The 16818-nt window shown below is 55.2% G+C and overlaps 2 protein-coding genes across 3 annotated transcripts in view; one reads left to right on the top strand and one right to left on the bottom strand.

Moving 5' to 3' along the window:
- Positions 1-102: 102 nt before the first annotated feature.
- On the bottom strand, positions 103-8031 carry SNRPB (small nuclear ribonucleoprotein polypeptides B and B1). Its single transcript, XM_038750319.1, is given in 8 exon segments — positions 103-220; positions 2441-2555; positions 2557-2567; positions 2752-2890; positions 4001-4153; positions 5248-5359; positions 7616-7767; positions 7863-8031. Coding segments are annotated over 8 exon segments (723 nt in total). The 5' UTR covers positions 7866-8031; the 3' UTR covers positions 103-182.
- Positions 8032-12186: 4155 nt separating this feature from the next.
- ELMO2 (engulfment and cell motility 2) overlaps positions 12187-16818 on the top strand; it is a 59473-nt gene continuing 54841 nt past the window's right edge. Inside the window, exon 1 of one of the 2 annotated variants that reach the window (XM_038750255.1) lies at positions 12187-12209. The gene's annotated coding sequence lies outside the window, so the exon portion shown is untranslated. The remainder of the gene's footprint in view (positions 12210-16818) is intronic. The other variant, XM_038750254.1, reaches the window with a different exon arrangement.

The raw sequence follows: 16818 nt of genomic DNA, 5'->3' as shown, positions 1-16818 counted from the left end.
TGCCTCCTCCCAGAAGCCTTCCCTGATTGCGCCCCCTTTTCCTCTTCTCCCGCGTCGCCCCGACTCGGTTCCGCCACCCCGCCCCAGAGACGGGCCAAGCGCTGGGCCTTTCTGCCTTTTATTACAAACCAGGTTGGCGAGGCGGGCTATGTACATCGGCCGGGGGCGGTGCCCGCGGGATCCTAGGGACGCGGGGGTCGCATGCCTGGGGGTGGTGGACCTGCCAAGAAAAGAACGCCAACAGGGTGAGACCCCCCGGCCCCCCGTAGCCCCGACCACCCTCTGCTCGAGATTACGCCTACACAGTGTCCCCCTCTAATAATCAATCAATCAATCGTATTTATTGAGCGCTTCCTGTGTGCAGAGCACTGTACTAAGCGCTTGGGAAGTCCAAGTTGGCAACATCTAGAGACAGTCCCTACCCAACAGCAGGCTCACAGTCTAGAAGTGGCATTTGTTAATAATAATAATAATAATAATAATAATTAGAGAAGCAGCGTGGCTCAGTGGAAAGAGCCAGAGGTCATGGGTTCAAATCCCAGCTCTGCCAATTAATTGCCAGCTGTGTGACTTTGGGCAAGTCACTTCACGTCTCTGGACCTTAGTGCCCTCATCTGGAAAATGGGGATGAAGACCGGGAGCCCCCTGTGGGACAACCTGATCACCTTGTAAACTCCCCAGTGCTTAGAACAGTGCTTTGCACATAGTAAGCGCTTAATAAATGCCATCATTATTATTATTAATGCTCATTCATCATCCTCCCCCGAGCGCTCCATACAGCACCCCGCACCCGGGAAGCATCCAATCGATATGGCAGTGGATGGAAGAGCCCGGGGATCCGGGTTCAAATCCCTGCTCCGCCCGGTCACTCTGCTCCTCTGGGCCTCACCTCCCCCTCCTCCGGAAAATGGGGGGACACGGGCCCGGGAGATGTGGGTTCTAATCCATCCATCCGCCACATGGCCTTAATAATAATAATGATGGCATTCATTAAGCGCTTACTATGTGCAAAGCACTGTTCTAAGCGCTGGGGGGGGTTACAAGGCGATCAGGTTGTCCCACGGGGGGCTCACAGTCTTCATCCCCATTTGACAGATGAGGGAACTGAGGCCCAGAGAAGTGAAGTGACTCGCCCACAGTCACCCAGCTGACAAGTGGCGGAGTCGGCATTTGAACCCATGACCCGGCTGTTGGGTAGGGACCGTCTCTAGATGCTGCCGACTTGGACTTCCCAAGTGCTTAGTACAGTGCTCTGCACACAGTAAGCGCTCAATAAATACGACTGAATGAATGAATGCCAACTTGTACTTCCCAAGCGCTTAGTACAGTGCTCTGCGCACAGTAAGCGCTAATTAAATATGATTAAATGAATGAATGCTTTGCACATAGTAAGCGCTCAATAAATACGATTGAATGAATAATCTTTACTAGTAGTAATAATGACAGTGCTTGTTAAGCTGTTCTAAGCGCTGGGATAATAATAATAATAATGGCATTTATTAAGCACTTACTATGTGCAAAGAACTGTTTGAAGCACTGGGGAGGTTACAAAATGATCAGATTGTCCAAAGCCCGGGCTCTTTCCACTGAGCCGCACTGCTTCTCTCATCTTATTGTTGTATTGTCCTCTCTCAAGCGCTTAGCACAGTGCTCCGCACACGGTAAGCGCTCAACACATCCGATTGAATGTCGCTTCTCTCATCTTATTGTTGTACTGTCCTCTCTCAAGCGCTCAGCACAGTGCTCCGCACACAGTTAGCGCGCTCGCGGCTCAGTGGAAAGAGCCCGGGCTTTGGAGTCGGAGGTCATGGGTTCAAATCCCGGCTCTGCCGTCAGCTGTGTGACTTTTAGACTGTGAGCATTGTTGGGCCTGTGAGGGCCCGTCTCTCTATGTTGCCAACTTGGACCTCCCAAGCGCTTCGTACAGTGCTCTGCGCACGGTAAGCGCTCCATCAATACGATTGATCAATTTGGGCCAGTCACTTAACTTCTCTGCGCCTCAGTGACCTCATCTGGAAAATGGGGGTGAAGACTGTGAGCCCCCCGTGGGACCGCCTGATGACCCTGTAACCTCCCCAGCGCTTAGAACAGCGCTTGGCACGTAGTAAGCGCTTAATAAATGCTATTATTATTGAATGAATGAACAAGCACTTAATAATTCTTATTAAGTGCTTTTTATTTTGTTAGTATGTTTGGTTTTGTTCTCTGTCTCCCCCTTTTAGACTGTGAGCCCAATGTTGGGTAGGGACCGTCTCTATATGTTGCCAATTTGTACTTCCCAAGCGCTTAGTACAGTGCTCTGCACATAGCAAGCGCTCAATAAATACGATTGATGATGATGATGATGATGATGAATGAATGAATGGGGCTTCGGTGAGCCGGGATGGGGCTGTGTACCGGCCGCCCTCCCTCCCTCCCTCGCGCGGGGTCCCGGGCTCACCTCGCAGTCCCGGCGGCGGGGGTCTCATCCCCGGAGGGGGCATGCCCATGGGCGCCCCTCGGCCGGGGGGCATGCCCATCGGCGGGCCCATGGGGGGCCTCAGGCCGGGCGGGGGGGCCCATCATGCCTGCGACCGGAGAACACACTTGACGCCCGCCCTCACGCCAGCCCGCCGGGTGGGGACCGCCGCTGGACGTGGCCGACTGGGGCTTCCCGAGCGCTTAGTACAGTGCTCCGCCCGCGGGAAGCGCTCAGTGAATGAATGAATGACGGGGGGGAGGGCGGTCAGCGCGTCGTGTGGGGGTCCTCACCTGGGGGCGGGGCTCCTCGGCCCATGGGCGGGGGCGGCCCCCCGCGGCCCGGGGTGTACTGGGTGGGTGCCCCCGCGATGCTGGCCGTGGCGGCGGCCGCGGCGGTGGCCACCGTCCCTCGGCCCTGGGGGGTCATCACCTGTGGCGGGAAGAGACGGCGGAGTCGGCGGCGGGACCCCCGGGTGCCTCGCCCCCGCCCTCGGTTTCCTCCTCCGTGAAATAGTGATCGTGATTTTGGCATTTGTTAGGCGCTCAGTACATGCCCGGCCCCGTTCTAACCGCTGGGTAGATACAAGGTGATCACGTGGTCCCACAGGGGGCTCCCAGTCTTCCCCCCCATTTGACAGATGAGGGAACTGAGGCCCGGAGAAGGGAAGTGTGACGGGCCCAAAGTCACACAGCTGATGATGATGATGATATAGTAATAATGGTATTTATTAAGCGCTTACTACGTGCACAGCACTGTTCTAAGCGCTGGGGGTGGGGGGGTTACACAATGATCAGGTTGTTTCATGTGGGGCTCCCGGTCTTCATCCCCATTTGACAGATGAGGGAACTGAGGCCCGGAGAAGGGAAGTGTGACGGGCCCAAAGTCACACAGCCGATGATGATAATTATAATAGTATTTATTAAGCGCTTACTATGTGCAGAGCACTGTTCTAAGCGCCGGGGGGGTTACACGGTGATCAGGTTGTCCCACGTGGGGCTCCCAGTCTTCATCCCCATTTGACAGATGAGGGAACTGAGGCCCGGAGAAGGGAAGTGTGACGGGCCCAAAGTCACACAGCTGATGATAATAATTATTAGTATTTATTAAGCGCTTACTACATGCAGAGCACTGTTCTAAGCGGCCGGGGGGTTACACGGTGATCAGGTTGTCCCACGAGGGGCTCACAGTCTTCCCCCCCATTTGACAGATGAGGGAACTGAGGCCCGGAGAAGGGAAGTGTGACTGGCCCAAAGTCACACAGCTGATAATAATTATAATGATGGTGATAATAGTATTTATTAAGTGCTTACTATGTGCAAAGCACTGTTCTAAGCGCTGGGGGGGTTACACGGTGATCAGGTTGTCCCACGTGGGGCTCCCAGTCTTCATCCCCATTTGACAGATGAGGGAACTGAGGCCCGGAGAAGTGAACTTTAAAGGTTCATGGAGCAGGATGGGAAATTCGGGGGCAACCAAACCCACCGGACGTGAGCCCCCCCTCCGGCCCGCCCGGCCTCCCGCCCCCCCGGGCCCTCTCACCTGCTGGGAGGGTCCCCCCACTCCCCGCACGGGCCCGGCCAGGCCGGCGGGGGCCTGGGGCAGCGGGACCCCGGCGGGCACCCCCCGGCCGGCCGCCCGCCCCACGCCCGGTCCTCCGGCGGCTCCGGCCAGCGGCACCCGGGCGATGCCCGTCTGTGGGGCGCAAGGACAGAGACAGGTCACTGGGCGCGTCCCCCCCCCCCCCGCCCACAACGGACACCGGCCCCCCTCCCATCCCCTACATCTTTGGGGGGCGGCCCCCCCATAGTCACTGGGTCCTCCCCCCCCACTGTCACCAGGCCCTCCCCCCAAACCCCTACATCTAAAGGGGGCAGCCGCCCCATAGTCACTGGGTCCTCCCCCAAATCCCTACATCTTTAGGGGGCAGCCCCCCCCCCCCAGTCACCAGGTCCTCCGCTAACCCCTTACAACTTGGGGGGGCCCCCCCCAAACCCCTACATCTTTAGGGGGCGGCCCCCCATAGTCACCAGGTCCTCCCCCAACCCCCTACATCTTTAGTGGGCGCCCCCCCACCCCCCCCCATAGTCACCGGGTCCTCTCCCAACCCCCTACGTCTTTAGGGGGCGGCCCCCCATAGTCATCGGGTCCTCCCCCAACCCCCTACATCTTTAGGGGGCGGCCCTCCCCCATAGTTACCGGGTCCTCCCCCAAACCCCTACATCTTTAGGGGGCGGCCCCCCCATAGTCACCAGGTCCTCCCCCAAACCCCTACATCTTTAGGGGGTGGCCCTCCCCCATAGTCACCAGGTCCCTGCCCCCCTATCCCTACTGAGAGCCCCCCTCCTCCAAGAGGCCTTCCCAGACTGAGCCCCCCATTCCCCCTCCGCCCTACCTCCTTCCCCTCCCCACAGCACTTACATATATATATATATATATACATATATATATGTACAGATTTATGACTATTTTCCTTGCCCATATTTCCTACTCTATTTACTGCATTAACGATGTGCATCTAGCTTTATTTCCTATTCTATTTATTGTGTTAACGATGTGCATCTAGCTTTACTTCCTATTCTATTTATTGTGTTAACGATGCGCACCTGGCTTTATTTCCTATTCTATTTATTGTGTTACCGACGCGCACCTAGCTTCATTTCTATCTACTCTGACGACCTGACACTTGTTTTGTTTCGCCGTCCGCCTCCCCGTCCCAGACCGGGAGCCCCTCCCAAGCGCCCGGCCCGGCGCTCGGCGCGGGGGGAGGCACCCGGTAGGTCCCTTACGTCTTTGGGGGGCGGCCCCTCCACCGTCATGGACACCAGGTTCTCCCCCCGCAGCAGCACCAGGCCCAGAACTCGCTTCTCCTCCCGCTCGCCCTGCTTCGTGTTCTTCGGCCTGCAACGGGGAGGGGGGGACGGAGGGAGGGAGGGACGGAGGGACGGACTGACTGCGAGACCTCACGGGGACCCGGGCAAGGCCCCGACACAAACACACACACCCCCTTTCCACCACATACACACACACCACACCCCCACTTTCCACCACATACACACACACACACACCACACACACACCACACACACCCCCTTTCCACCACATACACACACACACCCCCTCTTTCCACCACATACACACACACCACACCCCCCCTTCCACCACACACACACACACAGATCTCCCTCCCCACCAACACACGCCCCCAGCCCCCCTTCACTTACACACATACACAAACACACAACAGATGGGTCCCCACAGCTCCCTTTCCACCACACACACAATCTCCCTCTCCACTAAAACACACACAGACACACAACACAGGCCCTCCTGAGGGCTCCCCTCCTCCAGGAGGCCTTCCCAGACTGAGCCCCCTCCTTCCTCGTCCCCCTCTCCATCCCCACCATCTTGCCTCCTTCCCTTCCCCACAGCACCTCTCTACATATTTGTACATACTTATTACTCGGTTTATTTTACTTGTACATATTTATTCTATTTATTTTATTCTGTTAATATGTTTGGTTTTGTTCTCTGTCACCCCCTTCTAGCCTGTGAGCCCACTGTCGGGTAGGGACCGTCTCTCTAGGTTGCCAACTTGGACTTCCCAAGCGCTTAGTCCAGTGCTCTGCATACGGTAAGTGCTCAATACGATTGATTGATTGAACACAGGTCCAAAAGCCCCCTTTCTGCACGCGCACACACACACACACACACACACACACACACACCGCAGACAGGTCCTCTCTTTACACACACACACACACACACATATAAACGGGTCTCCACAGCCCCCCCCCCAAGCAGACACACAACACATGTCCATAAAGCCCCCTCTTTCCACACACAAAAGGGTCTCCACAGCTCCCTTCCCCCAACACACACACAGAGCCCCCTCTCCACAAACACACACACCCCTTCCAAGCCCTCAACTCCCTCTTCACACACACAAACAGGCAGACACACAAGCACAGCAGACAGGCAGGTCCTCACAGCCCCCTCTCCACACAAACAGGCAACACACAAGTCCTCAACAGGCCCCTCCCCCCCACCACACAAACCCAGCAGACAGACAGACAGGTCCTCACAGCCCCCTCTTCACACAAACAGGCAACACACAAGTCCTCAGCAGGCCCCTCTCCACACACACACACACACACACACACACACACACAAACACAGCAGACAGACAGACACACAAACCCAGCAGACAGGCAGACAGGTCCTCACAGCCCCCTCTCCACACAAACAGGCAACACACCAGTCCTCAGCAGGCCCCTCTCCACACACACACACACACACACAAACACAACACACAAGTCCTCCCAGCCCCCTCTCCACACACAAACACAGCACACAGACACACAAACACAGCCTCCCCCCCGCCCACAGCCCAAGCGGCCCCCTGCGCGGGGGCGCGCACGCACGCACGCACGGCCGCACTGCGCCCCCCCCCCACGAGACCCGACGCGCGCGCAGCCGCACTGCGCCCCCTCCCCCAGACCCAGCTCGCGCAGCCGCACTACGCCACCCCTTGCGCAGCCGCACTGCGCCCCCGCCGAGACCCGACGCGCGCGCAGCCGCACTGCGCCCCCTCCCCCAGACCCAGCTCGCGCAGCCGCACTACGCCACCCCTTGCGCAGCCGCACTGCGCCCCCGCCGAGACCCGACGCGCGCGCAGCCGCACTGCGCCCCCTCCCCAGACCCAGCTCGCGCAGCCGCACTACGCCCCCTCCCTAGCCCCAGCTCGCGCAGCCGCACTGCGCCCCCCCACCCAGCTCGCGCAGCCGCACTACGCCACGCCCCCCCCCCCCCAGTTCCGGCTGGCGCAGCCGCACTGCGACACCCCCCCCCCCCCCCCCCGACCCAGCTGGCGCAGCCGCACTACGCCACCCCCCCGCCGCCCCCAGCTCCGGTTTGCGCAGCCGCACTGCGCTCCCCCCAACCCCCACGCCAGCCCGCGCAGCCGCACTGCGCCCCTCCAACCCCCGGCACGCGCAGCCGCACTGCGCCCCCCGGTCCCCAGCCCCGGCTCGCGCAGCCGCACTGCGCCCCTCCAACCCCCGGCACGCGCAGCCGCACTGCGCCCCCACAACGCCCGGCACGCGCAGCCGCACTGGCCCCGCCCCCCCTCGTTGTCGGCGGCGCGCGCGCGCTCACTTGATCTTCCTGAACTCATCGCAGTCGCAGAGGATGAGGTTCATGTGCTTGTCGAAGGCCTTGAAGGTCCCGATGAAGATGCGGCCGTCCTGCAGGATGCAGCGCATCCGGTAGTCGATGTGCTGCAGCATCTTGCTGCTCTTCCCCACCGTCTGCGGGGGAGACGCCGGGTCGTCACCGCGGGCCCCGGGGGGATCGCCCGGGGGGCCCCGCCCTCCGGCCCGAGCCGGCCCGAGCCGCCCCTCACCATCTTGCCGGCAATGATGGCTCCGGTGCCCAACGGATCCCACGCCGCTCTGCGTCGAGCTCTTCCCGCGCTCGCCCGAGACGGAAAGGAAGTGTGCGACGAGAAAAGCCGTCCGGGTCCGCTCTGCCCCGCCCCGTCACCGGAAGTGTGGGCGGGGAAAAGCCGTCTGGCCCCCTGCCCCGCCCATCACCGGAAGTGCGCTCGGGGAAAAGCCGTCCGGTGCTTCTGCTACTATCCTGCACCGGAAGTGCGCTCGGGAGAAAATCATCCGGGTCTGCCCCGCTCAGTCACCGGAAGTGCGCTCGGGGAAAAGCCGTCCGGGCCCCCTGCCCCTTCCCGTCACCGGAAGTGCGCTCGGGAGAAAACTGTCCGGTGACCCTTTGCCTCCCCCCCCCCCTCCTCGTTTCCGGAAGTGTGCTCGGGGAAAAGCCGTCCGGCGCCTCTGCCCCGCCCCGTCACCGGAAGTGTGGGCGGGGAAAGGCCGTCCGGGCCCCCTCTGCCCGCCCGTAGCCGGAAGTGTGCTCAGGGAAAAGCCGTCCGGTGCTTCCGCCCTGCTCCTGCACCGGAAGTGCGCTTGGGAGAAAACCGTCCGTTGACCGTTTGCCTCCCCTCCTCGTTACCGGAAGTGTACTCGGGGAAAAGCCGTCCGGTGCCTCTGCACCGCTCCATCACCGGAAGTGCGGGCGGGGAAAAGCCGTCCGGGCCCCCCTCTGCCCCGCCCGTCGCCGGAAGTGCGCTCGGGGAAAAGCCGTCCGGCGCCTCTGCCCCGCCCATCACCGGAAGTGCGTTTCGGAGAAAACCGTCCGGGGCGTCTTGGCCCTCTTCCGTCACCGGAAGTGCGCTCGGGAGAAAACCGTCCGGGGACCCTCTGCCTTCCTGCGACAAGCAGGTTGTACCATGGGGGTGGGGCTCACAGTCTTCACCCCCATTTTAATAATAATAATAATAACAATAACGATGGCATTTATTAAGCACTTACTATGTGCAAAGCACTGCTGTAAGCGCTGGGGAGGTTACAAGGTGATCGGGTTGTCCCATGGGTGCCTGACAGTCTTCATCCCCATTTCTGCACACAGGAGAGCACTGTACTAAGCGCTTGGGAAGTCCAAGTTGGCAACCTGTAGAGACGGTCCCTACCCAACAGCGGGCTCACAGTCTAAAAGGGGGAGACAGGCCACAAAACAAAACATATTAACAAAATAAAATAAATAGAATAAATATGTACAAATAAATAAATAAATAAATAAAAAGAGTAATAAATCCGCACAAACATATATACAGGTGCTGTGGGGAGGGGAAGGAGGTAAGGCGGGGCGGATACATCCTGAGTTAAATTACAACCCTTTGCTTGTCATTCATTCATTCAATCGTATTTATTGAGCCCTTACTGTGTGCAGAGCACTGTACTAAGCGCTTGGGAAGTCCAAGTTGGCAACATATGGAGACGGTCCCTAACCAACAGTGGGCTAATGTTAGCTTTGCACACTGGAATGCTTTCGGCCTGCACCACATCGTTGGGTTACTGTTCATTAATTCATTCATTCAATCGTATTTATTGAGCGCTTACTGTGTGCAGAGCACTGGACTAAGTGCTTGGGAAGTACAAGTCGGCAACCTATAGGGACGGTCCATACCCAACAACGGGCTCACAGGCTAGAAGGGGGAGACGGACGACAAAACAAAACATGTGGACGGGTGTCAAGTCGTCAGAATAAATGGAAGTAAAGCTAGATGCACATCATTAACAAAATAAATAGAATGGTAAATATGGACAAGTAAAATAAATAGAGTGATAAATCTGTACAAACATATCGACAGGTGCTGTGGGGAGGGGAAGGAGGTAGGGCAGGGGGGGATTGGGAGGAGGAGAGGGAAAATGGAAGGCCTCCTGGAGGAGGGGAGTTCCTTGTTGGTGAGCCTTTTAGTCTGTGAGCCCACTGTTGGGTAGGGACTGTCTCTATATGTTGCCAACTTGTACTTCCCAAGTGCTTAGTACAGTGCTCTGCACACACAGTAAGCGCTCAATAAATACGATTGATTGTTGGTATGCACAAGATGGCGTCAGTCATGCTAATCCGCTGGCGGACAACAGCTTCTTCCCCGAGTCCTGCCCGGCAACGGCCCCTCCGTCGACGACTCCTGCGTCTCGGCCAATAGGAAGCTGGGATCAGTGATTGACGTCTGGGCCGACCAATGGGCGGGCCGGGAGCGTCTCCTCAGAGCCCAGCTACGGCCCCGCCCCTTCCCTCGAGAGCCCTGCCTCCCGGCCAGTGGGGAGCAGGGATCGGTGATTGACGTCTGGGCGGACCAATGGCAAGGCTGGGAAGCCTCCAGGCCACGCGGCTTTCCTTCAGAGCGCTGCCCGGCGACGGCCTCGCCCCCACAGGCGAGAGTCGGAGTTTGACCAATAGGAAGCGGGGATCGGTGACTGACGTCTGGGCGGAGCAATGGGAAGCCCGGGAGGCCTCCAGGGCCTCAGAGCCCAGCTACGGTCCCGCCCCCTCACTCGAGAGTCCTGAGGCGCGACCAATGGGGAGCGGGCCTCAGTGATTGACGTCTAGGCGGACCATTAGGAGCGCGGGGCGGTCCTCCCGCCGACTAGGCTTCTCCGAACTCTGCCCAGCTACGTACCCGCTCCCTCCGTAGAGGGTCCAGCGTCCCGACCAATGGGGAGCGGGGATCGGTGATTGACGGCTGGGCGGAGCAATGGGAAGGCCACAGGGCTTTCCCTCAGAGCTGTCCGGCTACGGCCCCGCCCCCACAGGTGAGAGTCCGGAGTTTGACCAATAGGAAGCGGGGATCGGTGATTGACGGCTGGGAGGAGCAATGGGAAGGCCGGGAGGCCTCCAGGCCCCAGGGCTTCTCCTTAGAGCGCTTAGTACAGTGCTCTGCATAAAGTAAGTGCTCAATAATTACGATGGAGTGATTGATTGATTAGTGCCCAGCTACGGCCCCGGCCCCTCACTCGAGAGCTCTGCGTCTCGACCAGCGGGGAGCGGGGGTCGGTGATTGACGTCTGGGCGGAGCAATGGGAAAGCCGGGAGGCCTCCAGGCCCCAGGGCTTCTCCTCAGAGCCCAGCTACGGCCCCGCCCCCTCACTCGAGGGCCCTGCGTCCCGACCAATGGGGAGCGGAGGATCGGTGATTGACGTCTGGGCGGACCAATGGGAGGGCCGGCAGACCTCCTGGCCACAGGGCTTCTCCTCGGAGCCCTGCCGGGCTACGGCCCCGCCCCCACAGGCGAGAGTCCGGAGTCTGACCAATAGGAAGCGGGGATCGGTGATTGACGGCTGGGCGGAGCAATGGGCGCGCAGGGCGGGGCCGGGAGGCCGCCAGGCCTCTCCTCCGCGTAAAGGCCCCGCCCCCTCCCTCGAGGAGTCCTGGGTCCGGGCCAATGGGAAGCGGGAATCGGTGATTGACGTCTGGGCGGACCAATGGGAGGGCCGGGAGGCCTCTAGGTCACAGGGTTCTCCCTCAGAGAGCTGCCCGGCTACGGCCCCGCCCCTACAGGCGGGAGTACGGAGTCTGACCAATAGGAAAAGTGGAACAGCGTGGCTCAGTGGAAAGAGCCCGGGCTTCGGTGTCAGAGGTCATGGGTTCGAATCCCTGCTCCGCCACTTCTCAGCTGTGGAACTTTGGGCAAGTCACTTCACTTCTCTGGGCCCCAGCTCCCTCATCTGTAAAATGGGGATTTAGACTGTGAGCCCCCCGTGGGACAACCTGATCACCTTGTAACCACCCCAGCGCTTAGGACAGTGCTTTGCACACAGTAAGCGCTTAATAAATTCCATTATTATTATTATCGGCGATTGACGTCTGGGCGGAGCAATGGGAAGGCCGGGAGGCCTCCGGGCCTCAGGGCTTCTCCTCAGAGTAACGGCCCCGCCCACTCCCTCGAGGATTCCCGCGTCCCGACCAATGGGAAGCAAGGATCGATGATTGACGTCCAGGCGGACCAACGGGAGGGCCGGGAGGCCTTCAGGCCCCAGGCCTTCTCAGAGCCCTGCCCGGCCCCGCCCCCTCTCTCGAGGGCCCCGAGGGTTGACCAATGGGGAGCGGGGATCGGTGATTGACGTCCGGGCGGACCAATGGGCGCGAGGGGCGGGGCCGGGAGGCCCCCTCCCGCCACAGGCCTTTCTCCTCCGAGCCCTGCGTGGTCCCGCCCCCTCCCTCGAGGACCCCCGCGGGGCGGCCAATGGGGAGCGGGGCTCGGTGAGTGACGTCCGGGCGGACCAATGGGCTGGGCGGGGCGGGGGGGGGAAATCTCGGCAGCGGCGGGGAACGGGAGCGGGAGAGGGGAGCGGGAGCAGGAGGTGGCCGTGGGAGCGGGACCAGGCCGCGGGAGCCGGTGAGGCGCGGGAGGAAGATGGAGGGAGGGAGGAAGGAAGGAATGGAGGAAGGAGGGAATGGAGGGCCGCCCGCGGTATCTCCCCTCCTCCTCCCCCTCATCTTCCGTCCCTCCTTTAACGTCCTTCTCTCCCCCTCCCCCACCCCTCCATCTTTCATTCGTTCGTTCCCTCATTAATTAGTTAATTCCCTCATTTATTCCTTTGTTCCCTCATTCCTTCTTTCATTCCCTCATTCATTCACTCATTCAATCAATCATCCTCTCATTCCCTCATTAATTGATTCATTCCCTTATTCAGTCATTTCCTCATTCATTCACTCATTCCTCATTAATTAATTCCCTCATTCCTTCCTTCCCTCATTCCTTCCTTCCCTCATTACTTCGTTCCCTCATTCGTTCCTTCATTTCCCCATTCAATCATTCCCTCATTATTCATTCCCTCATTCACTCATTCCCTCACTCCCTCATTAATTAATTCCCTCATTCATTCCCTCATTCGTTCATTCTCTCATTAATTAGTTAATTCCCTCATTCATTTCTTCGTTCCCTCATTCCTTCTTTCATTCCCTCATTCATTCATTCACTCATTCAATCATCCTCTCATTCCCTCATTAATTGATTCATTCCCTCATTCAGTCATTTCCTCATTCATTCACTCATTCCTCATTAATTAATGAATTCCCTCATTCCTTCCTTCCCTCATTACTTCGTTCCCTCATTCCTTCCTTCATTTCCCCATTCAATCATTCCCTCATTATTCATTCCCTCATTCACTCATTCCCTCACTCCCTCATTAATTCCCTCATTCATTCCCTCATTCGTTCATTCTCTCATTAATTAGTTAATTCCCTCATTCATTCCTTCGTTCCCCCATTCCTTCTTTCATTCCCTCATTCATTCATTCACTCATTCAATCATCCTCTCATTCCCTCATTCCCCCATTAATTGATTCATTCCCTCATTCAGTCATTTCCTCATTCATTCACTCATTCCTCATTAATTAATTAATTCCTTCCTTCCTTCCCTCATTACTTCGTTCCCTCATTCCTTCCTTCATTTCCCCATTCAATCATTCCCTCATTCATTCCCTCATTCCCTCACTCCCTCATTAATTAATTCCCTCATTCATTCCCTCATTCGTTCATTCCCTCATTAATTAGTTAATTCCCTCATTCATTAATTCATTCCCTCATTCCTTCGTTCCCTCATTCCTTCCTTCATTCCCTCAGTCATTCATTCACTCATTCAATCATTCCCTCATTAATTAATTCATTCCCTCATTCAGTCATTTCCTCATTCATTCACTCATTCCTCATTAATTAATTAATCCCCTCATTCATTCATTCCCTCATTCCTTCGTTCCCTCATTCTTTTCTTCATTTCCTCATTCATTTATTCCCTCATTCAGTCGTTCCCTCATTCATTCATTTCCTCATTCATTCCTCATTAATTAATTCCCTCATTATTCAGTCCCTTATTCCCTCATTCCCTCATTCATTCACTCACTCTCTCATTAATTAATTCCCTCATTCATTCCCTCCTTCATTCATTCATTCATTCTCTCATTCGTTCATTCCCTCATTAATTAGTTAATTCCCTCATTCATTCCCTCATTCCTTCATTTCCTCATACCTTCCTTTATTCCCTCATTCATTCATTCACTCATTCAATCATTCCCTCATTAATTAATTAATTCCCTCATTCAGTCATTTCCTCATTCATTCACTCATTCCTCATTAATTAATTAATTCCCTCATTCATTCCCTCATTCCTTCATTTCCTCATTCATTAATTCCCTCATTCAATCATCCGCATTCATTCATTCATTCCCTCATTCAATCATTCATTCCCTCATTCCTCATTAATTAAATCCCTCATTCATTCCCTCCATTCATTCATTCCCTCATTAATTCCATCATTCATTCATCCCCTCATCATTCCCTCATTCATTCCCTCTTTCCCTCATTAATTAATTCCGTCATTCAGTTATTCCCTCATTCATTCATTCTCTCATTAATTAATTCCCTCATTCATTCATTCCCTTATTCATTCCCTCATCATTCCCTCATTCATTCCCTCATTAATTCCCTCATTCATTCATTCACTCATTCAGTCATTCCCTCATTCACTCAAACATTCCCTCATTAATTAATTGATTCCCTCATTCATTCATTCCCTCATCATTCCCTCATTCATCCCCTCATTAATTCATTCCCTCTAATTAATTAATTCCATCATTCGTTCCCTCATTCCGTCCTGTATCCATCCCCTCATTCGTCCATTCTCTGTGGTATTTCTGAAGCGCTCACTACGTGCCCAGCACTGTACTAAGCACTGGGGGACAGAGAAGGTATGCAGGCCACCCCCCGGGGGTTCGCAGCCCTCCCTCATCCCCATTTTAATAAAAATAATAATAGTAATAACAACGATAGTGATAAATCGGGGTATTTGTGGAGCGCTCACTACGTGTCCAGCTCTGTTCTAAGCGCTGGGGGAGAGACAGGGTCAGCGGGCCGCCCCACGGGGGGCTCCCAGGCTTCATACCCATCTTATTAATAATAATAGCAATATTAATGATAATAATGGTGGTATTGGGGAGGCGCTGACTCTGTGCCAAGCACTGTTCTAAGCCCGGGGAGGGGGGGGAGAGAAGTTAATCAGGCCGCTCCACCGGGGGGCACACAGGCCTCACCCCCATTTTGTTAATAATAATAGTAATATTAATGATAATAATAATAAAATGGGTTATTGGTGAGGCGCTGACTCCGTGCCAAGCACTGTTCTAAGCGCTGGGGGAGAGACAAGGTCAGCGGGCTGCCCCACGAGGGGCTCTCATTTGCTTCGTCCTCATTTTAATAATATTAGTCCACTGCTCTGCACACAGTAAGCGCTCAATAAATTCGATTGATTGATCGACTGATGGATATTTACCCCATAGCACGTATTTGCATATCTTGAAATTCTATCAAGTTACATCATAATAATAATAATGGCATTTATTAAGCACTTACTATGTGCAAAGCCCTGTTCTAAGCGCTGGGGAGGTTACAAGGTGATCAGGTGGTCCCACGGGGGGCTCCCAGTCTTCATCCCCATTTTCCAGATGAGGGAACTGAGGCACAGAGAAGTGAAGTGACTCGCCCAGAGTCACCCAGCCGACAATCGGCGGAGCCGGGATTTGAACCCATGACCTCTGACTCCCAAGCCCGGGCTCTTTCTACTGAGCCACGCTGCTTCTCATTCATATTATTATTCATACTTATTCATATTATTTCCCAAGCATTTAGTGCAGTGCTTGGCACATAGTCAGCGCTCAATAAATACAACTGAATGAGTGAATGAATAACAGTAATGATAATAATAATTAATTGGGCTATTTGTTAAGCGCTGACTCTGTGCCAAGCACTGTTCTAAGCGCTGGGGGGGAGAGAAGTTAATCAGGCCGCCCCTTGAGGGGCTTGCAGGCCTTATCCTTATTTTTGTAATAATAATAGTAATAATTATGATAACAATAATTAATTGGGGTCTTCGTTAAGCACCGACTCTGGGCCCAGCACTGTTCTAAGCGCTGGGGGAGAGACAGGGTCAGTGGGCCGCCCCATGAAGGGCTCACTGGCTTCACCCCCATTTTAATAATAATAACAATAATAATAATAATAATAATAACAATAACGATAATAGTGATAAATTGTGGTACTTGCGAAGCGCTTACTCTGTGCCAAGCACTGTTCTAAGCGCTGGGGGAGTTACAGGGTCAGCGGGCCGTCCCACGGGGGGCTCACACTTAATCCTCATTTTAGTAATAATAGTAATAATAATAAAAATGGTATTTGTTAAGCGCTCAGTATTCCAAGCACTGTTCTAAGCGCCGGAGGAGAGACGAGGTGATCAGGTTGTCCCTCGTGGGGCTTCAGCTTGTACTTCCCAAGCGCTTAGTACAGTGCTGTGCACACAGTAAGCGCTCAATAAATACGATGGAGTGACTGATTGAATGAATGAATCCCCATTTGGCAGATGAGGAAACTGAGGCCCAGAGAATAACAGTCATAATTGTGGTGCTAATAGCAATCGCGATGGTACTTGTTAGGCGCTCACTATGAGGGAATGAATGAGTGTACTGTACTGAAGACCTCAGCGCCGTGGAGGGCGGGGCTGGGGGGAATAGCAATAATAATAATGGTATTTGTTAAGCACTTTCTATGTGCCAGGCACTGTACTAAGCGCTGCTCAATAAATAGCATTGAAGGTATGGATGAATGTACTGAGCACCTAAGTGCTGTGGAGGGAGCGGCTGGGGTGAATATCAATAATGAGAATAATAATAATAATAATAACAATAATAACGGTATTTGTTAAGTGCTTACTATGTGCCAGGCACTGTACTAAGCGCCGCTCAATAAATAGCATTGAAGGAATGGATGAATGTACTGAGCCCCTAAGTGCTGTGGAGGGCGGGGCTGGGGTGAATAGCAATAATAATAATGGTATTTGTTAAGCACTTTCTATGTGCCAGGCACTGTACTAAGCACCGCTCAATAAATAGCATTGAAGGTATGGATGAATGTACTGAGCACCTAAGTGCTGTGGAGGGTGCGGCTGGGGTGAATAT

The sequence above is a fragment of the Tachyglossus aculeatus genome, chromosome 8 (genome assembly GCF_015852505.1).
Source record: "Tachyglossus aculeatus isolate mTacAcu1 chromosome 8, mTacAcu1.pri, whole genome shotgun sequence".
NCBI lineage: Eukaryota > Metazoa > Chordata > Mammalia > Monotremata > Tachyglossidae > Tachyglossus > Tachyglossus aculeatus.
The sequence above is the reverse complement of the archived record's forward strand: the minus strand, read 5'-3'. Positions and strand labels throughout refer to the sequence as shown.